This window comes from Onychostoma macrolepis, chromosome 10 (assembly GCF_012432095.1).
Source record: "Onychostoma macrolepis isolate SWU-2019 chromosome 10, ASM1243209v1, whole genome shotgun sequence".
Classification (NCBI taxonomy): domain Eukaryota; kingdom Metazoa; phylum Chordata; class Actinopteri; order Cypriniformes; family Cyprinidae; genus Onychostoma; species Onychostoma macrolepis.
In genome coordinates, this window is record NC_081164.1 from 23,557,292 (window position 1) to 23,584,550 (window position 27,259).

At 32.5% G+C, this 27,259-nt stretch overlaps 1 protein-coding gene across 1 annotated transcript; it reads left to right on the plus strand.

Annotated features, from left to right (window-relative positions):
- Positions 1–1,422: 1,422 nt before the first annotated feature.
- Positions 1,423–25,732, plus strand: LOC131548564 (kinesin-like protein KIF2A). The gene is given in 22 exon segments (XM_058789942.1): positions 1,423–1,562; positions 2,917–3,011; positions 3,634–3,688; positions 3,691–3,761; positions 4,313–4,367; positions 5,019–5,126; positions 5,864–5,964; positions 8,832–8,927; positions 9,048–9,102; positions 9,184–9,346; positions 10,206–10,296; positions 10,380–10,443; positions 10,522–10,613; positions 11,808–11,950; positions 14,151–14,355; positions 14,467–14,577; positions 14,672–14,739; positions 16,182–16,295; positions 17,400–17,547; positions 17,622–17,723; positions 21,827–21,962; positions 23,200–25,732. Coding segments are annotated over 22 exon segments (2,220 nt in total). The 5' UTR covers positions 1,423–1,501; the 3' UTR covers positions 23,286–25,732.
- Positions 25,733–27,259: the final 1,527 nt, after the last annotated feature.

Consider the following 27,259-nt stretch of genomic DNA (forward strand, 5'->3'; position numbering starts at 1 on the left):
TTGTCATCATACAGAAGAATGACAGCACAGTTCAAGGCAAAGGAGGTGAGGAAGTGTCTGCGTCTGACAGATGTTTCCAGCTCACACATACAGCACATTTTCTCATTCAGAAGACCTGCATCTAGTGTTCACTTCAAACATTGCATGCTGTAACACTTTAGGGTTCAAACTGAATCCAATATTAAATGTGAGTTTCTCAGGCGCTTGTTTGATTTCTGCCTCAGTAAAGTAAAAGTGAGACACAAATAATTTTCCAAAAAATCAAACAAGACAATTAAGGGTCAGGTGTAGTTTTTAAAATATATAATTATATCTAAAAATATGCACTTATAGTATACATTTCATTCTATTTTATCCCGTAACGTACACGATCATTCAAAGATTTTAGAGTAAGTTTGAAGTCTCTTTTGCTCTTTTTATTTAATCAAAAATACAGTAATATTGTGAAATATTATTGGTATTTAAAATAACCATTTTCTATTGTAATATATTGTAAAATGCAATTTATACCTGTGATGTCAAAGCTGAATTTTCAGCATCATTACTCTTCAGTGTCACATGATCCTTCAGAAATCATTCTAATATGCTGATTTCTGCTCAAGAAACATTTATGATTATTATCAATGTTAAAAATAAAAAAAAACACGAAACCATTTTTTTCAGTATTTATTGATTAGCATAAAAGTAAAGAACAGCGTTTATCTGAAATAGAAAAGTTTTGTAGCATTATAACAATATGCATCCTTTCTGGATAAGATTTTTTAACTAATCTTACTGAGCCAAAACATCTGAACAGCAGTGTATATTTTTAGTTACTGAATCCATAAGTGTTTATTTTATAGATTATTGTTCACACAAAAGTAGCTTACTTAAGTTTTAAAAGTTATGTAAAACAATAAGTCACTGAACAATGAGGTTTCCTCATTTTATTTCCCACCGATGTTGTTTCTTTCAGCGCATTTGACGCAAACCAGTCCTTTGCTGCCATCATGTGTATATCTGAAAAAAATTAATATGATTTAAGTTACATCCTTAGTAATGAAATATTTTAAATTAATTTTATTTAGTTTAAATGGAAGCAATTCAACAGATTTTATGTCAAGTTAGTAGATTGAATATAAGATGTAATTATAGTTTATTAGGAAGAACGCATACATATATATAATTTTTTTTTTAAAACATTTTTTTGACATAGATCTTGTTTTATTTATTTTATTTGTATTACAAAAAATGTAAATAAAAGCAATATTGCTCAAGAAAATAATAAAATAAACAACATAAAAAACAAACAAACTGTTGGACAGATTGCATCCAATGCAACTAGACAAAAGAGGCTGATGTGACATTCTGTGATGGGTGTGTAAGCGCTCTGCGCATGCGCGCTCATCCTTCTCTCCCTCCTGACCTCCTCCCGGTTTCTGCTGCGCCGCTGCCGCTGATCAACTTCTCCCGTGAAAGCCGCTCAAAATCCTCCATACAGATCCTGGCACACACATGAGGCATGGCAAGTCTCTTCGGGAAGATCCAGATCGGCATTTATGTGGAGATCAAGCGCAGTGATGGTGAGTCACACCCAGCAGCAGCTCGTTTATCAGGCTGAGATGCAGTTTGTCGGTGCATCATCTTTGTTTAACCCGGTAAACCCGGTTAACGCAAGACATCTGCTGCAAACGACGGGAGAGGCTCGATATAGGCCTGTGCATAAACATACAATACCCTTCCGTCCTTGGCCGCCGTTGTATTGCCTGTTTTTGGGATGCATGCTCCTGCTAACCCGTTAGCGAGGTTACGAATGCTACTATGGCGGAGGTTTGAGTCATTAAATATTAATGAAGTCCTCCTGACGTTGCTTGGTAACCGTGTCAGAGCGTCTAGAACGCTTTACTCGCTGATGTGATGATTTCAGCCAATCAGAGAAGCGTACTGGGGAAACGTCACTGAACGTAATTAATATTCATAAGCCAAGCCTTCGCCATAGTACATTAATAAATTCGCAGTCTGTTAGCATCATCCATGAGGAAGACGCCCAGAGACATCGCCTGCAAAACCCGTTTGTACTGCTGTTTTAGTTTACTTTGTGTTTTAGTTTAGTTTATTGTAATTTCGGGAATTTGCAATTTCATTTCTGCCGTGTATATTACAGACAAGACAAAGAATTCATTTGAAACTGCAGTACACAATAGTACACACATTTTACATAATAGCCATTTTTTAATACAGTGCAGGTGTAGTTATGCATGCATAGGGTCTGTAAGTGGAAGGTTGCAGGTTTGAGACCAGAGTACACATTTAAAGAAATAGTTCAACAAAAAATGAAAATTTGCTAAAAATAAAAAATCTGAAATGTATATGAGTTTGTCTAGCTATAAATTTGCACTGGCTACCAATAGCTGCTCGCATAAAATTCAAGGTGTTAATGTTTGCCTACAAAACCACCACTGGCTCTGCACCCCTAAATTACCTAAATTCATTACTTCAGACTTATATGTGCCTCTAGAAGCTTGCATTCTGCAAGTGAATTGTCGCTTTATTGTGCCATCCCAAAGAGGCACAAAATCACTTTCACTGAGACTTGTTATAGCACTTGCATATCATTGCTCTTTTGTTGATTTTGATTGCTTCCATTGTCCTCATTTGGATAAAAGCGTCTACTAAATGTAAACAGCTGATAAAAACATCACAGTAATCCACACCACTCCAACTTAAACCTTCAGTGAAAAAGTCATCTCATCTGAATCAGGAGAGAAATATGCACAGATTAAACACTGTTTACAAGCCGAAACAGTCCTAAATGGGTGCATTTTGATGTGAGAGGAGAACAACAGATGAACTTTTTCACTGGAGGAAGTGTTATTATTTTGCTATAATAGAGCTGCAGGTTTCTGCAGTAAACCGTTGTTTTATTATGTATTCCAGGAAGAATCCACCAGGCCATGGTGACGTCACTGAACGAAGACAATGAGAGCGTGACGGTGGAGTGGATTGAAAACGGAGACACAAAAGGGAAAGAGGTGAATGTCTCATAATCATATTCAGTATGTCCATCATAATGCACTAAAGACAAAAGCTTATATGTTTCATTCATGGTTGTTTGTCTTTGTAGTTGTACATCTGTAATAGAGACACACAGATACAGCACTGATGTGTCAGGATCAAGGGAGATTTATTCTAAAGCAGCTTTTGTACCTCTGCCTTAAATAGCTTCCAAGTTTATCAGCAGTCTTTAGTTATTAAATGCTGTGCATTAATGTGTGTATGAAATTTAAAAACTTAGACAAAGGTTTTATTGCTCACATGTTGCTCGATTACAGCTAAATATCAACTTAATTTCAGATGTTTTTCCATAAAATGAATATGGATCGCAGCTCAGATCATTTGATCCTGAAAGAGTTTGATGAGAAATATTTGAGTTCACACTGAGATCTGAGGCGAATCTGAACGCACTTTCTAATCTTCATAGAGTCTCTATTTTATCTCATTGCTGTCCAGGAGAAACAGTTGAGATGCTGAGATCTCGTTTTGTTTCCTGTGGGATGATTTATTTTTAGCAGCTTTTACAACTGTGGAAAATCCTGCGCGAAGTGCTTTTGAAACTGACAGCCTGATGCTTGTGCTCTCGTTCTCTGTGAACAGATCGATCTGGAGAGCATATTTGCACTAAATCCAGACATTGCACCTGAAGAGGAAATCCTCAAAGTCCTGAGACCCCTCCGCCGCCCGTGTCCAGTGCCATCAAAATCAACAAGATCCCTCAAAACAAGGTCTGTGTCCGTTTCGCTGCACCTTAATAGTCGTAACCAAGAGGAGGAATGAGCACAGAAGTAGACAGACAGATGATTGTTGCACACTCAATATGGTTTTTATAACTTCTCAGATGGATTTCTAGACAGGAGTCATAAAGTCATAAAAAAACTGTTTCAAGTTTTTACGGTGAAATCAATACAGGCTGGGTCATTACAAGTCGTAAACATACAAAAAAACCCACTAAAATACCTTGCATTGTGGCATCCTATGTTGCCCATAAGCCCTTGCATGTGTGTGTGTGTTTATCTATCCATCTATCTATAAAAATATAAAACAAAAATATAAATTAGTTGTACTACTAAATTATAATAGTTTAATTTTTTTCCATTTAGCGGATTGTAAAACTACCATGGTAAATTACTGCATACATGTAGCAACTAGTAGGTGGTAATTTGGCATAAATTCACTGCGAATGTTTTATTGTGTAGATGTATATTGTAGCTAAATGAAAAGATGCTGCAAATTGGATTATATGAAACGTTTATTTTCTTGGATTCATCATTTCTAGAATCGTCGAACAGTAGCGCCACCGAAAAATGAAACGCCTGCAAGGGATAATCGAGGTATGATGACCTGCAAAAAAAATTATGACTGTTCTTTTAGTCCTATAGTCATTTCAGCTTGCTCAGGATTTTAAAATAATTTGATATGAAAGCTTGAAATCAGCATTATTTATGTTATAATAGTTATTAATTTTTTTAATGAATTAGCTTTTATTTTTGTATTTTCAATTTTCATTTGAATTTTTTTTATAAATTTCTATTTAGCTTTATTTTTCTTTCACTTTTAGTAGTTTTAGTACTTTAACTTAAGTTTATTTTATTTCAGTTAGTTGCCAAGGCAAGATTTCTAATTTTTAGTTTTTCATCTACTATGTATATTTTATTTCAGCCTTTCAATTAACGAAAACATTTTCATAGACAAAGACAAAAATTGTTTGTTTTTTCTTAATGGGTTTAAGTGGTTGATAGAGTAATAATATAATAAAGGAAAAGCATTAACAAGCACACCAGTTCCTCCTTCAATACTGTTTAAAGCAACCCAGGATGCACTTCATGAAGTTGTCATTTGTGTCAAGTTTTGAACAACATTCCCATATTTTCATTTATGTTATTTCAGAATTTTGATAACTTGCTGTTACGTGTTTGTCTGATAGCTGTAGCGCTTGATCTGTCAATCTTTTTATGGTCTGTGATGTGATCTCCGTTGTTCAGTCACTGTAGGTACGACTCGAGCGCGGCCGAGCCAACAGACCGAACCTCCTCCATCAGCGCCCATCCCACCTCCACCCATCCAACACCAGACCCTACAGCAGCAGAACGGTATCACAACACCTCACAAATGTTTTGTGGCTTTCCACAAAAATATGAAGCAGCACAACTGTTTTCAACATTGATAATAAGAAGAAATGTTTGTTGAGCACAAATCAGCATATTAGAATAATTTCTGAAGGATCATGTGACACTGAAGACTGGAGTAATGATGCTGAAAATTCAGCTTTGCATCACAGGAATAAATTACTTTTTACAATATATTAAAATATAAAACAGTTAATTTAAATTATAATAATATTTCACAATATTACTGTTTTTGCAGCATTTTTGATCGAATAAATGCAGCCTTAGTTAGCAGAAGAGACGTTTTTAAAAATATATAATCGTACTGACCTTAAATCTTTGAACAGTAGTGTAATTATTGACACACAGCATGTGTGTGTGTTGTGATGATTTTGAGAGCGTGATATCTGAATAGGAGAGACTGAGGGGCTCTCAGCACGTCACACAGCAGCCGTTGTCTTCGTGACATCAGAACAAAAGCAGCATTTAGAGTTGTTTTCCAGAGATGAGCCCTCATGTTGAGATTGTTGAGGGAATCACTCAGACACATTAAACACCTGCTAATTCACACTGCCTTTAGAACTATGTAACACAAAACGCCTGTTACAGTGAGGCAATCAGGTTTAACTGATCAGTATTATTAATGATAAATGCAAGTGTTTGTAAAATATTGAGTCTGTTTCCAGTGTCAGAGTTGTGTGTGTGTGTGTGTGTGTCTGCAGCTCGCAGGAAGTCCAACTGCGTGAAGGAAGTGGAGAAACTTCAAGAGAAGCGGGAGAAGAGACGATTACAGCAGCAGGAGCTGAGAGAGAAAAGAGCACAGGTGACAGAAAACACTGGAATACTAGTGTTGCTTAATGCATATTATAATTATAAGTAAAGTATACTTATACAGTCATGGCCAAAAATATCGGCACCCTTGGTAAATATGATCAAAGAAGGCTGTGAAAATTAATCTGCATTGTTAATCCTTTTGATCTTTTATTTTAAAAATTCACAAAAATCTAACGTTTCATTGGATAATAAGAATTTAAAATGGGGGGAAATATCATTATGAAATAAATGTTTTTCTCAAATACACACTGGCCACAATTAATGGCACCCTTTTATTCAATACTTTTTGAAACCTCCATTTGCCAGTTTAACAGCTCTAAATGTTCTCCTATAATGCCTGATGAGGTTAGAGACACCTGACAAGAGATCAGAGACCATTCCTTCATCCAGAATCACTCCAGACCCTTTAGATTCACAGCTCCATGTTGGTGCTTCTTCTCTTCAGTTCACTCATTTTCTACAGGGTTCAGGTCAGAGGACTGGAATGGCCAGCAGAAGCTTGGTTTTGTGCTCAGTGACCCATTTTTGTGTTGTTTTTGAGGTTTGTGTTTGGATTATTGTACGGTTGGAAGATCTAAACATGGCCCATTATAAGATTTCTAACAGAGTCAGTCACTTATTGATTTTTTTATCTGTTGGTATTTGATAGAATCCATGATGTTATGTGTCTAAACAAGATGTCCAGGACCTCCAGCAGAAATATAGGCCCACAACATAAAAATAAACAGCAGTATATTTCATTGTACACATGGGGTACTTTTTATCCCTGTGTTCACCAAACCCATCTAGAGTGTTTGCTGCTAAAAAGATCATTTTTGACCATAGATCTGACCATAGAAGCCAGTCCCATTTGAAGTTCCAGTCGTGTCTGATAACTGAATATGCTGGAGTTTGTTTTTGGATGAGCGAGGAGAATTTTTCTTGAAACCCTCCCAAACAACATGTGGTGATGTAGGTGCTGTTTGACAATTTTTGTTTTTTTAAGGTTTTCTGACCCCGAGACTCAACTATTTTCTGCAGTTCTCCAGCTGTGGTCCTTGGAGAGTCTTTAGCCGCTCAAACTCTCCTCCTCACCGTGCATTAGGATGATATAGACACACGTCCTCTTCCAGGCAGTTTCATAACATTTTATGTTGATTGGAAATTCTTAATTATTGCCCTGATGTTGGAAATGGGAATTTTCACTGCTCTAGCTCTTTTCTTAAAGCCACTTCACTAATTTGTGAAGCTCAATTATCTTTTGCTGCACATCAGAAATGTATTCTTTGTTTTTTCTCATTGTGATGGATGATTAAGGGAATTGGGGCTTTGTTTTCCCTCCTATTTATATTTCTGTGAAACAGGAAGCCATGGCTGGATAATTTCATGTTCATAATCACCCTGGAGTGCTCAAAATTGTGAATATGAATGGGAATATACTTCAGAGATATTTTACTCATAAGAATTTCTAGGGATACCAATAATTGTGTCCAACGTGTATTTGAGAAAAAACATTTATTTCATAATGATATCCCCCATTTTAAATTCTTATCCAATGAAAGGTTAGATTTTTGTGAATTTTTTTAAATAAAAGATCAAAAGGATTAACATTGCAGATTAATTTTCATAGCCTCCTTTGATCATATTTACCAAGGGTGCCGATATTTTTGGCCATGACTATGTGTATGTGTGTGTGTTGTTTTATTGCCTCATGTGCATTGCAATTGTAATGTTATTTATTAATTTATGTTGCTTATTGCACTTTTATAATTATAACATTTTATCTGTTTGTTTATTTATTATATACTATGAATATTATTGGCTTGGTGACAAATACCATGTTATGTTCCTCATTTCTAAGACACTTTCAATTAAAGCAATTAAAGCCAGAGTTATTATAGTTAACTAAAACCATTAAAAAAAACTGTTTTGTTACTTGAAATAAATAAACATGAACTGAAATAAAATAAAACAACTTATTTCAGCTTGTGAATAATGAATTGAAACGACTATTCAACATTTCTTGTTTTCATTTAGTTTAACCTAGTGTACTAAAATACCTAAAACTGAAATTAAGATGACTAAAAACTATATAGGCATTTGAAAAATAATAATAAAAATGACAAAAACACAAAAAATACTAAAATTTAAATAATATGTAAAAAATGTAAATGAAATTAAAATGAAAGTAGTTTAAAATATTCATAATCAATGATACTAAAATAACACTGGCATCTGCAAAGTGAAATAATGTCGGGGTTAGAATAATTACTTTTATTTAGAATGAATAAATTATTATCTAACATGTTTTATTTATTATAATTGTTTTATTATAGAAATATTAGGCAGTATACAGTATACGCTACGCAGTGTTCATTTTGTAATAAACTTGCATTTTGAACACATCCTAAATGTTCCAAACATTGGTCACATGACGTTACTATGTTGCTTATTTAACTCAGTGGATGGCATCCAGTTATCATCTTAGTAATTAAATTAATTTGCATTTCCAATTAAAATCAGTAAATATAAATGTCTTGACTGTTAACATGAGGACTTGACGTCTCAAGAAAGGTGATGTTATTATGTTATAATTTGCTAAATTTTTAAGTTACCTGCCATTTATAACTTCTACTAGCCCCGTTATTACGCGGCGTTATTTACCGGGTATGTTCAAGTAAACTAGATATGCACAGATGCTGCTCAGTTAGGCTGTATTTAATATATCATGATGACTCACGAGTTCAGTATGCACTGCACAGATTTGACTTACCCAAGAAATTGAGTGAACATAATTTATGAAAAGTAACACGCCAAATTGGCCAGTGATTTGACAGCGTTACCCACCACAGATATTTGTATTTTTTTATTACACAGGAAGTCGATGTCATAACCCCTAATTATGAAATCATGTGCATGATCCGGGACTTCAGAGCGAGTTTGGACTACAGACCGCTGACCACTGCAGATCTGGTGAAGAACTGCACCAGCACCATCATGTGCTCCCACACTTATTTCATTTCCATGTGATACATTAGCTGTGTTGCATGTTATTATAATAAATATGTCTTAATAATATGTATATGTTCTCAGATTGAGGACCACAGGATATGCGTGTGTGTTCGGACACGTCCACTGAACAAGAAAGGTAAGGATGAAATCTTGTGATTCTGTATTGTCAGTGTGTTGGTGTTGTTTGTGATTCAGCACATCATGTGTTGACTCTCAGAGCTGACCGTGAAGGATCTGGACGTCATCACCATCCCCAGTAAAGACGTGGTCATGGTCCACGAGCCCAAGCAGAAAGTGGATTTAACCAGATACCTGGAGAACCAGACGTTCCGCTTCGATTACGCTTTCGACGACACCTCGACAAACGAAATGGTGTACAGGTCAGTTATTTGTTGTTTGACAGAGAAATAGTGAGAATGACAGGCGAAAGAGTGAAAAATAACCTGTTCAGTCTCATGCTGTAAAAAGTAACAAATATAAATACATATATATTTCATAAAACTAAAAGATAAAAATATTAATATTTAAAAAATATATAAATATAATATAAATATTTTTATAATAAATATAATATTTTTTGAAAAAATATTAATATATGAAAAAATATTTGTTCAATTTCACACTGTACAAAGTCACATGTATAAAAATATATTTTTATAAAAATAAAAATATCTAAAAATATTATTTGTTCAGACTTGCAACACATTTACAAGTATGTGTGTGTGTGTGTGTGTGTGTGTATATATATATATATATATATATATATATATATATATATATATATATATATATACACATTTATTATTATTATTATTTTATTTTTATAAAATGTTAATATAAAAAATTAATATTTAAAAATATTATATTCAGTTTTGCAGTGTAAAAAGTAACATAATATTTTTTAATAAAACAAATATATTAAAAATATATATACAATTATATTATTTGCTCAGTCTTGCACTAAACATAAAATGCCATTATTTCTGAATAAAAGACTGTGTTCTAATCTGTTAATATTGTTTTCTTTGCCTACACTGCATAGGTAACATTAGCAGACAAGAACATTTATTTTAGAGACAAGAGAAAGTAATTTTCATTCTGATGAAAAAATTATGAGAAGAATCATTTTTTAAAATTAGAATAACATGCACTTATGAATAACAAGATTATAGATGTGTTAGTAAAAATACTTAATTTCATATAATATAAAGTGAAGACTCCGGGTGTGATGTGTTTTAGATTCACCGCTCGGCCGCTGGTGGAGACCATATTTGAGAGGGGAATGGCCACTTGTTTTGCTTACGGTCAGACGGGCAGCGGGAAGACTCATGTAAGCAGATGACCTCACATTACAGGAACAGATCTTCCCAGAGGATCCTTTATTTGTCATAATCCATTTTCCCTTCATTGCAGACCATGGGAGGAGATTTTTCAGGGAAGAACCAGGATTGCTCCAAAGGGATCTACGCTCTCGCTGGTGTGTGTCCGACCGACTGTTTTTCTGTTCAAATATTGAGTGATCATTTTCCTAAATGTGACTGTGCTCTTCTTTCAGCACGGGATGTTTTTCTCATGTTAAAAAAACCAAACTACAAGAAGTTGGATCTTCAGGTGTACGCAACGTTCTTTGAAATCTACAGCGGGAAGGCAAGTTCTGTGGCTCACATTAATAATTAAGTTAATGAAAAATAGAATATTTATTATTATAGAAAATAGCAGTGTTATTGTAGTATTATTTACATACTATTATAGTATTTAATGATATTTGGAATACACTTATTTTAATTTTAGTTTAGTAATGTTTTGTGATTTGCCATTTGTATTAGTTAAATATTTTATATTTTTATTAAAAATTATTAGTTATATCGTTTATATTTAACTTAATTTTTATTCAGTTTGTGTATTCAGTTCAATTTTATTTCAGTAATTCTAGTACTTAAAGTTATTATTTATTTTATTACTTATTATTATTTTAATTATGTTCTTTGAAATCTACATTGGAAAGGCAAGTTCTGTAGTTCACGTTAATTAGTAGTTAATTGTGTTCATTTGTTTTAATATTTGAAAATAGTATTATTATTGTTATTATTATAAAAATCAGTGTTATTTTAGTGTTATTTATATACTATTATAGTATTTAATTTTATAAATTACCTTTTAATTTCACTCTTCGTTTTAATTTGAGTAAATTTATGTTGCTTTTGTCTTTTTAGTTTTAGTTTTTATATTTGTTTTTATTATTTAATTTATTTTTTTCCCCAGTAAATTGTAGTACTTTATTTGTGACCCTGGATGACAAAACCAGTCAATTAAGTGTAAATTTTTCGAAATTGACATTCATTCATCATCTGAAAGCTGAATAAATAAGCTTTCCATTGATGTATGGTTTGTTAATATTTGGCTGAGATACAACTATTTGAAAATCTGGAATCTGAGGGTGCAAAAAAATCTAAATATTGAGAAAATCACCTTTAAAGTTGTTCAAATGAATTTCTTAGCAATGCATATTACTAATCAAAAATTAAGTTTTGATACATTTACGGTAAGAAATTTACAAAATATCTTCATGGAACATGATCTTTACTTAATATCCTAATGATTTTTGGCATAAAAGAAAAATGGATAATTTTGACCCATACAATGTATTTTTGGCTATTGCTACAAATATACCCCAGCGACTTAAGACTGGTTTTGTGGTCCAGGGTCACATTTCAGTTAGTTAGATCTTCAGGAGTACGTTCTTTAATATCTATAGCGGGAGGCGAGTTTACAGTTCGCATTAATATTTAATTGTTCATTTGTTCACAAAGTGCATTGTCAAATTTGAGTGGGCCGTTGCAGGTGTTTGATCTTCTGAACAGGAAGGCGAAGCTGCGTGTTCTTGAAGACGGGAAGCAGCAGGTTCAGGTGGTCGGGCTGCAGGAGCGAGAGGTCAAATGCACCGAGGACGTGCTCAAACTCATCGAGATGGGCAACAGCTGCAGGTATGACCTGAAATAGTATTCAGTTTAAAAATTGCAATTTGTAGGGGTGTAAATCGGGATGGTTCGTCACGATACGATGCCGATTCTCAGACCCAGCGATACAATATTTGCCAATACCTCAAAAAATTCTACGATACGATTACTATTCGATACGATACAGGAGTATAACGATCCATATTATGATATTATATACCTATTTTAAACATCATCTACATTTAAAACATCTACATTTTTATTAACTCACAAATGCAACCAAAATATATAACATGAACATTTATGTGAAATTTTCACATCCTGTACCTCAATTGGGACATTCACAACAAAAAAATTAAGGCCTATACACTCTTTTTTATAAAAATTTTTATAATAAAGAATATAAACAATTGGGAAAACAATTCTGGCTGCTACTATTGGCTCAGTGCTAAAAATCTTTTCTACAGATAACCAAATTATAAGCAATAGCAGAAATAAATACAGGTGCTTTTCAGGTTTTTCAGCTCAGTCTAAAATACATTTTCAGGTACGATACAGAAATGTAATAATCAAATGTAAAATAACTGCATAGTCTTCACTGTATAAATTAAATATAGATTAATAATTTTTGATGTTACAAAGGTTATTTAGTCAGGAGCAGTGAGCACTTGTATTTTTCTTTGACAGCATTAGATTTATTATTAGTTTGCTTTCACTTTAAGAAAGAAAGCACGGATTTAATATAGGCTACTGATACACGTGCGTTTTCTTTCTCAACTGTTTACGTTAAGACATATGCCTAACTAGACATATGTTTACTAGGATATTCGCCAAATGCGCATTTTGATGTAATTTTGTATGTATTTACTCAACCATGCACAAAAAAGCAGAAGAGAGCTCAATTTAGTACTCGTGTAGACGTGGCTGTCTGTGTGCGTGCGCTTCAGATGTTTGCGCAGAAAACTTCTCACACAGCGCTCGACTGTTCCGCAAACAATCCCGAGCGTCGTTTATGCTCGCCTTGTGCCTTCGGGCAGTCCTTATATCGAGTCCTGATACATGAGTTTGAATGAGAACGCACGCGTTTGTGGTAATGCATAGACGGACATTATGTGAAAATGTGGACAGTGCCAAAATAAAGGTGCCTATTTATACTACAGATATCGATATTTTATGCGTGGCATTGATGCATTATATCGTCAGACATCGTATCGATGAATTGTTACACCCCTAGCAATTTGTTAGTAAAAAATAAATAAATATACATATATATACCTTTATATATTTTATACACACACACACACACACACACACACACACACTACCAGTCAAAAGTTTTTGAAAAGTAAGATTTTTAATGTTTTTTTGTTTAAGAATTCTCTTCTGCTCTTAGTCTCTATTTATTTGATCCAAAATACAGCAAAAGCAGTAATATTTTTACTATTTAAAATAACTGTTTTCTATTTTAATATATTGTAAATATAATTTATTCCTGTGATGTAAAGCTGAATTTTCATCATCATTACTTTAGTCTTCAGTGTCACATGATTCTTCAGAAATCATTCTAATATGCTGATTTGCTGTTCAAGGAACATTTATTATTATTATTATTATTATTATCAATATTTAAAACTGTTTTTTCAGTACATTGTTTCAGGACTCTTTGATGAGTAGAAAGATAACCTTTTGTTACATGTGTACTTTGTATAATTTATTCAGAGATCGCCATGAAAATAGCCTTGATGCTGGCATGGTGTTAAAAAGTGAATTAATAAATAAATGAATAGAAAGATCCAAAGATCAGCATTTATCTGAAATAAAAAGCTTTTGTAACATTACACACTATACCATTCAAAAGCTTGGAATCAGTATAATTTATTTTATTTGGGAAAGAAATTATGTAAATTAATACTTTTATTTAGCAAGGATGCATTAAATTGATCAAAAGTGATGATGATAATACTTTGGATCAAATAAATGCAGGCTTTGTGAGCAGAAGAGACTTCTTTAAAAACATTAAAAATCTTACTGTTCAAAAACGTTTGACTGGTAGTGTGTATACACACACACACACACACACACATATATATATATATATATATATATTTCAAATTCTTTATTTTATTTATATGAATAAAAAAATATTCATAATCAGTTTTCGACAGTGACACCATTAAAACAAGTCATAATATGGTATTAATCAGTTTTTTTGTGTGCTTTTCCTCAGGACGTCTGGACAGACCTCGGCTAACGCTCACTCGTCCCGCAGTCACGCCGTGTTTCAGATTATCCTCCGCAGGAGGGGCAAAATGCACGGTAAATTCTCTCTCATCGACCTGGCGGGGAACGAGCGAGGGGCGGACACGTCGAGCGCCGACCGACAGACGCGTCTCGAGGGCGCCGAGATCAACAAAAGTCTGCTGGCGCTGAAGGTTTGTGCTCCACGTCGTCTCACACGGCTCATGTTTTGATGTTCCACACCTGTGAATTAAGAAACTGTATTATCATGTTAGTATCTGGGTTGATTTCTGTTTGTGTGACAGGAGTGCATCAGGGCTCTGGGTCGAAACAAACCACATACTCCGTTTAGAGCCAGTAAACTCACGCAGGTCTTAAGAGATTCCTTCATCGGAGAAAACTCTAGAACATGTATGGTAAGAACACTGGGATGATATTCATATATTCATTTTCATAGTGACATTTGTGTATTTGTGAGTGATTTAAATGTGTTTGATATTTTGTGAATAGATCGCTACAATCTCTCCTGGAATGGCATCATGTGAAAACACATTAAACACTCTGAGATACGCCAACAGGTACGGATGTGAGCCCACGAGACACTGCAGCTGGTGTTACAAACACAAAATGTTGTATACACTACATAAAGCCCTTCACTGTATCTAGATATTTGCTGAATGTTGTTTAACCCTTTTTTTTCAACTTTTATAACGCAAGTAGCCAGACAGTCACATCCAGTGAGATCTGATCATGTACATCATATCGATGTGTATAGATCATATACACACTTTTTTTTTCTCACAAGAATATAAAAATAGAATTTGTATGAGGTTTAAAAATTGTATGTAAAAATAGAATATATTTACAGAATAATTTTAAATATATATATATATAGAATAAGTTTATTATTATTATTATTATTATTATTATAATACACACTGTTTATGTACATATTCATTTACATTTTCTTATTAAAATTTATTTAAGACATTAATTAGTAAATTTCTGAAATTATGAATAATTCTTCATCTAACTTTATGTATTAATACACTTTATATTTTTATAATTTTAATTTTTTTTTTTTAATTGATTATGCATTGATTTTCACAAGAATTTAAAAACAATGAGTTTAAATAATTGCAAGTAAAATATATAGTAATAAATAAATACATTTATTTTTTTGATTTTTAATTTTTTTTTTATATTCTGTAAAAATATTATTTATTAAAAAAAGTATATCTATATACAGTGGTGGCCAAAAAATTATTAGAACACTTGACAGATCTGAAAATGTTGACTTTTTTTGCCTTCAAAACATTTCACTTCATGATGTTCATGGAACATGCAGATGGTTGTTCTGAGCGCAACAAATACCAGATGAGTCATACAGTTTTTATCCACTTTTAACTTTAATATTTAAAAGTGTCCACCTTTTGCAGCAATTCCAGCAGCACATCTCTCTGGCATAGTGTCAGTATATTTCCTGAGAACTTCAACACTAATGTTACCCCATGCCTTCTGCAACTCAAGCCAAAGGCTTTCCTTTGAATGTACAATAGATCTGTCCAGTTTATTTTCCAACTCGAAGCCAAATTTTGGCCACCATTGTAGATATATATATATATATATATATATATATATATATATATATATATATATATATATATATATATATATATATATATATACACACACATTCTATAAATAAATATAATTCTTTTGTACATATGAGTATGAGTATATTTATTTTCATATTATTCAAATTTAAACCATTTTAATGATTTGTCAAATTCAATTTTTATAACCAAATATATTGTATTATTTATTATACGCACACATTAATTTACAAAGAATTATATGAATAATTATTTACATATGACATTGATGGATATCATTTATATTCTGTGCTAATTTGCAAAGATTATGAATCCGGAATCTTCCTGTAACAGCTGAATGTTAGGGTTAGGATGTCATTTGTGTTGGAGGGGTTTGTAATTCCCGTCTGTCGTCCGGTCTTCAGAGTGAAGGAGTTTGGGATCAGTCCCTCCGATATTCCCTTCTCTCAGGGGGGCGGCGGGCGCTCCGAACTCTCTCCTACCTATGAGTATGATGACTTTGCTACCTCACCCAGCAGGTCTCACCCTTTTCCAGTTTCAAGCCTGTCTCACTTCAGACAGAGCCTCCATACGAGTCCTGTGTTTCTAATGATTTGCTTCCATTACGCTCCATGTGCCTCTTTATGTTTTGGTCCCTTTTTTTCGGGCATGTTTCTGTTTTGCGTTACAGCTGCAATAACATTTTAACAGTTTGTGTTTGCTTGTGCCTTATAGAGCGGCTGGAGCCCGTCATTATCATGCTGCATGAACATGTTTATGTAACATTAAACATTTCCCTTGGTTTATTGTGTCTTGAGTACCTCATGCTTTCATATGGTGACTGTGGTGAATTATGCATTCTAGGTTTATGGACCTATTCATAAATTTACACTATTTTCTTATTAAAATTCCTTATACAATTGTTTATAATCAATTATATTGTATCTATGTATTTATACACTTTATATTTTATTTTATAATCGAGAATGTCTATATGCATAATTTTTCACAAGTATTAAAAAAAATGAATACATGAGTTTTGAAAATCGCATGCATGTGTAAAATATACTTGTGTGTATGTGTGTGTATATATATACATGCATACGTGCACACATACATTCTATAATTTATTTAAATATGTTTAACTTCTTTAAACTAATTTTTAGAATATAATTTCTAAGTTTTTAAAAGATATATAATCTTAAAAATTCTATTTTATATATTTAAACTACATTTAAAATACAAAAATATTGATAAAAAATGTTACAAAGTATTAATGTAGTTTAAACAGTTAAAATTTGTCTAATATATTATATATTTATATTAATATAGTATTATGTAAAAGAGTTTGTAAAATGCTAAAATTATGAGTTCTATTAAGAAATATTTACATATGACATTCATTATATTTTGTGTGTACATTTCAGGCATGTTTCTGTTATGTTTTCTTTAATGATTTTGCATCGCAGCTGCACTAACATGTTAGTTTGTGTTTGCTTGTGCCTTATAGAGCAGCTGGAGTCTGTCATTATCATGCTGCATGAACATGTTTATGTAACATTAACCATTTCCATTGGTTTGTTGGATCCTAAATGCTGTTACACGTTGACTGCGGTGAACTGAGACGCTGTCTGTGACCGTAGGGTGAAGGAGCTGAGCATCGACCCCAGTGCGGTGATGGAGGGGCGCTCCGCCGGACACTCGGTCAGTCAGCTGGACGTGCTGGAGGCGCAGTGGGGAGTGGGCAGCTCTCCTCAGAGAGACGATCTCAAGCTGCTCTGTGAACAAAATGTAAGATCTAACCTCAAAGCTCAGCTTGTTTGGACTGGTATGAAAACCTGACGCTGTGTTGATGTTGTGCACAGGAAGAGGAAGTGTCCCCGCAGCTCTTCACCTTCCATGAGATGGTGTCTCAGCTGGTGGAGATGGAGGAGCAGGTTCTGGAGGACCACCGTGCCGTGTTTCAGGTGTGTGCTCAAAAAAATAGCAGTGTCTGCATTTTTCTTTACAAAGTCAAACATTTACTGTATAAACTGAAAAATGCTTAAAGATTTAGCTTTCTTGTGAATGACTGAACTAACATTTAGCCTTAGTATAGCCACGGTTTCTGAGAACTGCTTCACATCTGTGTTGCATGGAGTCTGGCGGCTGTGAACAGGTATTCCAGCCCACGACGATACCACAATTCCTCTGCATTTCTTGGTTTTGCCACAGAAACAGCATTTTTGATGTCACTGATTGGATTAAGGTCTGGAGATTGGGCTGCCCACTCCATAACGTTAATCTTGTTGGTCTGGAACCAAGATGCTGCTCGCTTACTGGTGTGTTTGGGGTCGTTGTCTTGTTGAGACACCCATTTCAAGGGCATTTCCTCTTCGGCGTAAGGCAACATAACCTCTTTACGTATTTTAATGTGCTCAAACTGATCCATGATCCCTGGAATGCGATAAATAGGCCCAACACGTAGTATGAGAAACATCCCCATATCAAGATGCTTGCGCCACCATGCTTGTACTGTGGCTTGAATTCAGTGTTTAGCGGTCGTCTGACAAACTGTCTGCGGCCCCTAAACCCAAAAATAACAATCTTGCTTCACAAAATATTGCGCCATTTCTCTTTAGGCCAGTCAATGTGTTCTTTGGCAAATTGTAACCTCTTCATTTTTTCAACAATGGGGCTTTGCGGGGGCTTCTTGCCGATAGCTTGGCTTCACATAGGCGTCTTCTAATTGTTACAGTACTCACAGGTAACTTTAGACTTTCTTTGATCACCCTGGAGCTGATCATTGGCTGAGTCTTTGCCATTTTGGCTATTCTTCGATCCATTCGAATGGTAGTTTTCTTTCTGGTTTTGATTGCCATTTTAAAGCATTTGATATCATTTTAGCTGAGCAGCCTGTCATTTTCTGCACTTCTTTTATGTTTTCCCCTCTCTAATCAACTTTTTAATCAAAGTACGCTATTCTTTTGAACAATGTCTGGAACGACCCATTTTACTCAGATTTTCAGAGAGAAATGCACAGTACAACATTTGCTGCCTTTGTCCTTAAATAAGGGCCACCTCTCTAATTAAACTCCACACTGCTATCATTTTGAACACACCCTTTTCAATTAATGATTCAATTACACAGAATCAATAGCATGCATGTCATGACTGTTGGGTCTGTTGTTTTTCTATTACCCTGCCACACCTAATAGTAAAATATTTACCATGTAGAAATATCATTTCTACCAAAAACACTGATTGATCTGGTTAGTGATGTTGGACTGCTATTATTTTGAACACAACTGTACAAGCAGCACAGTTTCAGGAGTGACAGCCTTAATCTCCCATAAATGCGGGACTTATTTTTGAATGGGTGAAGAATATAATTTCTCAAAATAGATGTTTGAGCAATACAGACGAACAGATTAATGGAAAAATATTTGAAATATAATACTTATAAATAATTGCAGTTGCAATTATTTATAAAAGTAATGACTAGTAAATCTTGCAATTCTTTGTACATTGCTATTGTTGTAGTGGTAAAAAGTTAATAGTTTTGCAACACCGCAACAGTTATTTGCCATAATTTTATTATAAAAACACAGTAGGGGAAAGTGGGGTAAGATGAGCCATTTTTTACTTATGTGGAGAATGACGCAGAAGTACAATGAAAGTATCTAAAGTAATTTCAGGATGTTTCCTATCATTTTAAATGATCAGAATGTATCCTAAAGGGTTCTAAAAAATATGGCGGCTTATAAAAAAGTGTTTCTGTGGCTCAATTTGCCCCAGGGTGGGGGTAAGTTGACCCGAGTCAGTGGGTAAAATGCACCATCTGGGTGTAAACTGACCAGCTCATTGAATTTGATTCAAACCCATGTCACATTTTAAGATAATTTACCTCTTTTAAAAACTAATTTAATAATCAAATTTCCTTTTTCAAACAGTCATATTTCTTTTCTTAAAGCTAACTTAAACAACATAAAAGTTTACATTTCAATCTTTAATTGTTTGCATATGTTGAACACCAAAGTTATAATCTTCCCCAAAACAGACTAAACGGAGAGTTTGTTAAAAATTAAATAAAAAACTGAATTAGAGTGAAGGAATAAATGTCACTGAAACTAATAAACATTTTAGTCAAAAGATTCTTGGCATGGTAGCTTTTCTGCAACGTTGAACCGGCCATTAGGGACTACAGCTGGAAAGATATATCTGATTATAATGTGACACAAAGCGTCTTCTGGTTCTTCTCAGAGAAGGATTTGGTGCACTTGTACACTGTCCCTATTAAATAAACTACAAATAATATGTGTATATATATATGATCAAATAAATCAGTTGTGTAATATCACGTTAAAATACCAGTTCATACTTCAGAGATTTAACTCTACTTCAGTGTTTATGGTGGGGTAAGTTAAAATGCTGGCTCTATTCACCCCACATCATTTGGCTCACTTTCACCCACAGCTGCCATTTTGGAAAAAAAAACTAGCTTGTTTACCAATTCAGGCTAATAGTTAGCTAAATGATTTGCATGGTAGTATATGTTGCTAAATCACCTATATGCATCATAAATATTTCTTAGTCCCGGATAAATTTACTTTGATGTAACAGCCATTTAGCCTTTTATGCTAAAATTTTACTTTGAAAAGCCAAAAACAGTTTTTAAAGTAAATGGCAACTTTATCACAAAATTGCAAGTTTAAGACACTGTAACAATCGCGGATCAAACGAAACTCGAGTCTTCTCTCTCTCTCTTCTCCCCTTAAAAAGGATCTTGATCCGCCAATCAGAATACACCATCCAGTTAAGGGGGTGGGACCATTACATTTACAAACCAATCAAAACGAATGATTTTGCTTACCCATATTTGCATACTGAAGGTTATAAATATAGGTGAACACTCAAAAATAAACGCAGTAACGAACTTAAACTTGAATGTTTACAATCAAAATACACTGGCATTAAATCACACTAGAAATAATGTGAAGGCTTGATTAACCCAAGTTTACCCAGGGTTACATATATATATATATATATATGTATATGTGTGTGTAAAATAAAAAACAACCCCTAATACCCCCCACCATCCCGCTGTGGGAATTCTCACTCCAAGTTGAGCTCAAAAGTTGGCAGCCCTGTATTATATCTGAATATACAATGCTGTTCAAAAGTCTGGGGTTGATGAGAATAATTAATGCTTGTGAAAGAGGTCTCTTCTGCTCATCAAAGCTGCATTTACTTGATCAGAAATACAGTAAATAGTAATATTTTGAAATATTATTTCAATTTAAAATAATGGTTTTCTCTTAGTTTAAAATTTAATTTTAATTTTCAGCATCATTACTCCAGTCTTCAGAAATCGCTCTAATATGCTGATTTGCTGCTCAAGAAAACATTTCTGATTATCAATGTTGAAAATGGTTAATTTTTCAGAATTCTTTGAATAGAAAAGTTCGAAAGAACAGCATTTATTTGAAATGGAAGTATTTTGTAATATTACAAATGTCTTTACTGTCACTTTTGATCAATTTAATGTCCTCTCTTTAAAAAAAAACAAAAAACAAAAAAACTGTAGTTTCTTTTTTTGTGCTTAAAAAGTTAGGGGTGAAATCCTTAAAAGCATGTAATTAAAAATAGTAATACTTTTTTAATTTGATATAAACATAATATATATTCTAGAAATATTATTTAGGTACACATTCATGCATTTCTATTCAAGTTCTTTATGTGAACCATATTAATTTGTAAAATTCTCAAATTATGTATAATCAATTATATTCTACCTATATGCATTTATATAGTCTTATAATATAGTCTGTAAACAATATATAATGTTTGTGCACTTATCTATGTATAAGCAATTACTAAAATTCAAAAATTATTTTTCAGCCATTATATTAATCATTATTTGTTTTGTAACATTAAAATAATTAAATATTACTTAAAACACACACACAGAGGCCAAACCTTTGAACTGCACTCTATATCTTGATTTTGCTTATGCTTTAAAAAAATAAATCAAATAAAAAACTTGTTTTAAAAATGTCTTCATGCAGTCATGTTGTGTTTGGTGTTGTAGGAGTCCATACGCTGGCTCGAGGATGAGAAGGTTCTTCTAGAGATGACAGAGGAAGTTGATTATGATGTGGAATCATTTGCCACTCAGCTTGAGCAAATCCTGGATCAGAAGATTGATGTGTTAGCAGAGCTCAGAGGTCAGTGTGTTCACAGTCATCCTCCAAGAACCTGTATTTAACTAAGTCTTAGATGTCACAGTTTTAAATGTGATGCATATTAATTAGTTTATTTTTAGAACATAAATTTTCTCCCAAAAAATAAATAAATAAATTACTGTAGTGTAAATTCATTTTCAATTTAATGAAGTGATGTTATTTATTATAATACATGATTTAAAAAAATGAAAGTAACATTTAAAATTTTTGTCAATTTTAAATAAAAATCTAAAAAGTAATGTCATAATACAAAAATGACAAATGTTTTATTATAGACTTAAGTTTTAAAACAGACTTTATATGAATAGGTGTTTCATATTACAAAAACATTTTTATTCTAGAAATTATAGAATATAAAAATGAATTATAATATAAATGAACATTAATATTTAGATTCTTTATTATTTGTAAAATACTAAAATAATTTGACATTTATTATAATATGTTATTGTACATTATTGACACTGACATTTAAAATGGTCTATTTAATTAAAAATGTAAGTAATGTCATAATACAAAACTAATGGTTTTAAAATAACTTTATATGTATAGATTTTTCTTATTTAAACTACTTATTTTTTTTCCACAGAATTTCTATGTTTAATTTTCACAAATTGTAAAATAGAATGTTTATATTCCAGAAATTATAGAATATAAAATAATGTTTATAAACTTTTAGTATTCAGATGACTTATTTTATTATTTATATAAAATGTAATCGAATACATTAAATTTATGTGCTCATTTTTATAATCTATATTCATATTTTTCACAAGAATTTAAAAGTAGAATGCATGAGTTTTATATTTAGTAATAACATAAATCTATTTTTTATTAATTTTAAGTGTGTATATAATGACATAGCATTGCCATTGGTTATATTATTTATAAATAATATAAATTATAGTCATTAAAAATTTTTGTATAAAATATTTATCATTTGTAAAATTTATTTAGAAAATGTTCTATTTGCATAAAACGTTTTTGTTTAATAGGGAAAACAATGAATGGACTTCAAATAGTTTCTTTAAACAAACAAAGCTGAAATATAATCTCAGAGAGTTTCACTTATTTTTGTTTTGTCAGTGATTGAATCTCAGGCAGCAGTATGACAAAGCCATCATTCTTGCGTCTCTCATGAAGTTGTTTTCCTTCGTGTCAAATCAAACTCGTTGTCAACAGTGTGACACACAGTAAATTGTCTCTCGTTTGGTCTCAGATAAAGTGAAGTCTTTCCGCTCGGCTCTTCAGGAAGAGGAACAGGCCAGTAAGCAGATCAACCCCAAACGCCCGCGAGCCCTGTAGCCACACAGCACCAGCAGAACAACCCCATCAGCCCTCATCTCATCTGTGTATCTACATGTGTAACCTGTACGTGATGTGACGCTTTCTTTCATCCGACAAAAGCACATTTTAACTGTATAGATGATTTGAGGTCATACTCAACTGAATGATGATAGAGTTTAAGGCCATGAGAGGGCATACGGTGAGCTAATGCATGAACAAACCAGCTCTGCATCATCTGACTGGACCGTGTGTGTGTGTGAGAATCCTGTAAATATGTCATTGACTCATTCATGCTTTTCAGATGTATATATACTGCTCATCTACTTGCTTAACAGTTTACCAGGTAATGAAATGTGATTATACCGTCCCAATGGAAAAGAGCAGATACAGTCTAGAAATAGTCACAATTAGGGATGCACTGATATAGACATTTCAATCTTATTTTTATGACTACTAATTAAGGAAGCTTGTTTCCAACACAGGATGACAAAATAAAGGTACTTGTTTTTGGGATGAAAAAATAATGCCACAATTCTGCTTTATAGATATAGTATATCTCAAAATCCATTTTTTTCCCTCAGAATCATGAGACAAACTCAGAATTCGGACTTTCTCGCAATTCTGTACTTTTTAATTCTGCAGAATAAAAAAATAATAAAAAAGGTAATTGCAATTTCTCACAGTTCTGGGGGTATTGTGAGTTTGTCTTACAATCCGGACTTTTCCGAATTGTTCTGAACAGAGTTTATAGCTCACAATTCTGTTTATATCTCGCAATTCTAACTTCTCAGAATTGATAAAAAACAAAACAAAAAAACAAACAACTGTGGGATTACCTTTTATTTTTTTATTCTGTGATGGAAACAAACTTCTTTAGCTAACCAGTCTGTAATGTTTTTTAACCCTCTGGTCCTCTTAGGTAATTTTTCACATAAGTTTTTAAATTTTTTTTTTAACCAAAATCTGAGATGGTACAAAATTTGAAGGTTTTGCTACTTTCTATGGGAACACAGGAAAAAACTAACTTAAAGGTTAAATGGTCCTGAATAAAATAGTCACACACTTACACTGTTTGCTATCTGATGGGAAACAAATTTCATCTAGTGTATAAGTTTGGTAGTGCGCCCAAATAAAATTCTACTGAAAGCTCATTTTTTTGTGATATCAACCTCAAATTTGGAACCCAACTTTAGATTTATGACTTTTTTTTTTCCTTTTAAGAATAAAATGTTTTGGAAAATATTTCATATAAAATGTAAAAAAAATCAAATAAAATTCTATTTTTGTGCATTTTTCATACATTTCTATTACCTTTTTTTTTTAAATACTTTTTTGTACTCCAAAGCATTCATGATTTAAGACAGTTTAAGGTTTATACTTTTTATAAGTGGTTAAAAGACAAATGGATCAAATTTTAATACCATAAAATCCCTTGAAAATACAAGATAAAAAAACATCAAACATAATTAAAAATAACACAAATTCAGTAATTTTTCACTGACGTGAGGAGCACCAGAGGGTTAAATGAAAACACACTGGGCATCATTTATGAACCTCAAACATGACAATTATTTTGAATAAATTTATATATATATATATATACACATATAATGACATGCTTCATGTGAAATCGGGCATAAAAATATACAAGTGGGAAATACTGTACAAGAAAATTGGGGGGCCCCATATTGATTGTATTGGCCCATATTGATATAGTCAGATATATATTGTGCATCCCTAGTTACAGTAGAAGTTGCATGACTGCAATACAGATGATCTCTATAGAGACCTACAGAAACTGCTGAATTTAATAACTCGTGTAGCAGTGAGACGATACGTGACTTTTTTTCTTTTGATTGCCAGTAAGAGCCTTTACTGTAACAAAAAAACAAACAAATGCAGGCCTTATTGCACCAACTTCACAGTAAACTGTTAGATTTCCATGAAAGAAACGTGTCAGTGAACAAACTTTTATTAATTAATCATGCTAATTCAGCTGAGAAGAACAGGCCAGAGAAGTTCAGATATATTAAGAAGAACGATTTTGTTACCATACAGTGTTTTGTTTACATTTTGAGGAATATGTAAAAGTGGTCATTATAACATTCAGGCTACTGTCTCTTTTTTTTTTTTTTTAAATGCTATTTATTAAAGCATCAGTTGTTTTTAATGTTGCCCATCAATGCTTGAATGATTTTGTCCCCGTCTCATTTGAAGAGTTTGTGTGATGAGGGAATCTGGATCTGTACGGGACTCAGTGTTTCAATGTATTACGTTGCTAAAATAAAGAGCCATTTGAAGACCTCATTCTTCTGCTATTATTATCCAGAAAACTAAAACCAAAACTTGTTTTTGAGAAAATGTCCTCTGAACAATCAAAATCATTTTTAGATCTTTTGAAACAACTAGGAAATTCATTTAAACATTAAGCACAGTGCCAAAGAAAAAAATGCCGCCTTCTAAAACTAAGTTGTGACAAATTAAACCTTGTAATGTAAATCATTTTTTCACTTGTGATTCATTAAAAACATTAATTTGAAAATGAAACACCACTAATTATATCTTTAGAATTATACTTAAAACTAGTGCTGTCAAATCGATTAATCATGATTAATTGCATCCAAAATAAAATTTATTAAAATTAAAATTTTATTAAACTAAAATAAAGAATTTATTCAAATATATATTTTTTTGTTATTTTAATTGAAGATGTAAACATTGCAACACTGTAAATGCACATTTTTAATTCATTTTAATTGAGTTTTAAGTATCCTACATGTTTTAATGACTGCAAAGATGTACATCTGAATATTAAAAAAAAAAAAAAAAAAAAATTAATTACAATAAGTATTAAATAAAAAATAACACTAGTAACAATTCTTCTGTGTCAATTCTAGGGGCCCATCTTATCCCAAGGGTCTAATTTTAGCTTTTTACTTAAAAATTAAAACTTTTACTCCACAAATACAAAAAACATGGTAACACTTTACAATAAGGTTCATTAGTTAACAACATTAGTAAACATGAGCTAAGAATGAAAAATACTTCTACAGCATTTATTAATCTTAGTTAATGTTAATTTCAGCATTTACTAATGCATTATTAAAATCACAGGTTGTGTTTAACAAAGATGAATAAATAGTGTAATAAATGCATTGTTCATTGTTTGTTCATGTTAGTTAATACATTAACTAATGTTAACATATGACACCTCATTGTAAAGTGTTACCAAAAACATTGATGTGTTCACAAATCCCTCATTAAAAACAGACATAAAAAGGTTAATATTCCACATAATGCGGTATCATAGATTACTATTACCTCACAAATGTTGATATTCAGATGAAACAACTGAATTAAAAATAGCGTTGCCATTCAGATTTTGTGCCGTCTATGGTTAAGAGAAATAACTAAAGTGGGATGAAATTTACAGAAATATAATATTTTGAAATTATTTAAATCGGACTAATTTTCAAATTATTTGTTGTAAATCATCTCAGGAAAATGTTATCAGAATATGACTTTGCTATAAAACAAGGCATCAATTTTATGTCTTCTGTAGATGACATCAAGTCAGTAGGGGAGGAAATTATAAATCAATATCACTATGAAATGACATATTCTTATGAAAATGTTGCCAAATTATTACTTCTATAATTACACTTCTTCTTTCATTACATGCTGCCCCAAGAACACACTAATATACAAATTAGTTACAATGTATCGATACATTGCATAGAATGGGAATACCAAGTTATGGACATTTTACACAAATATTGTTGCATCAAGTAAAATCGTATATTAAATCATTCTATCCAGGGGCGCACCTCATCATTTGCTGAGGGGTATGCAAAGTCAGTGTTTGATTGCAGTTAGATTGAGATTAATTGGAATTCACAATGAAAAACATGATTTTTGAGTTATCTATTTTTGCAAATGAACTCTTCATACACCCATATATATATAAATATAACACAGATTTAGACAGATTT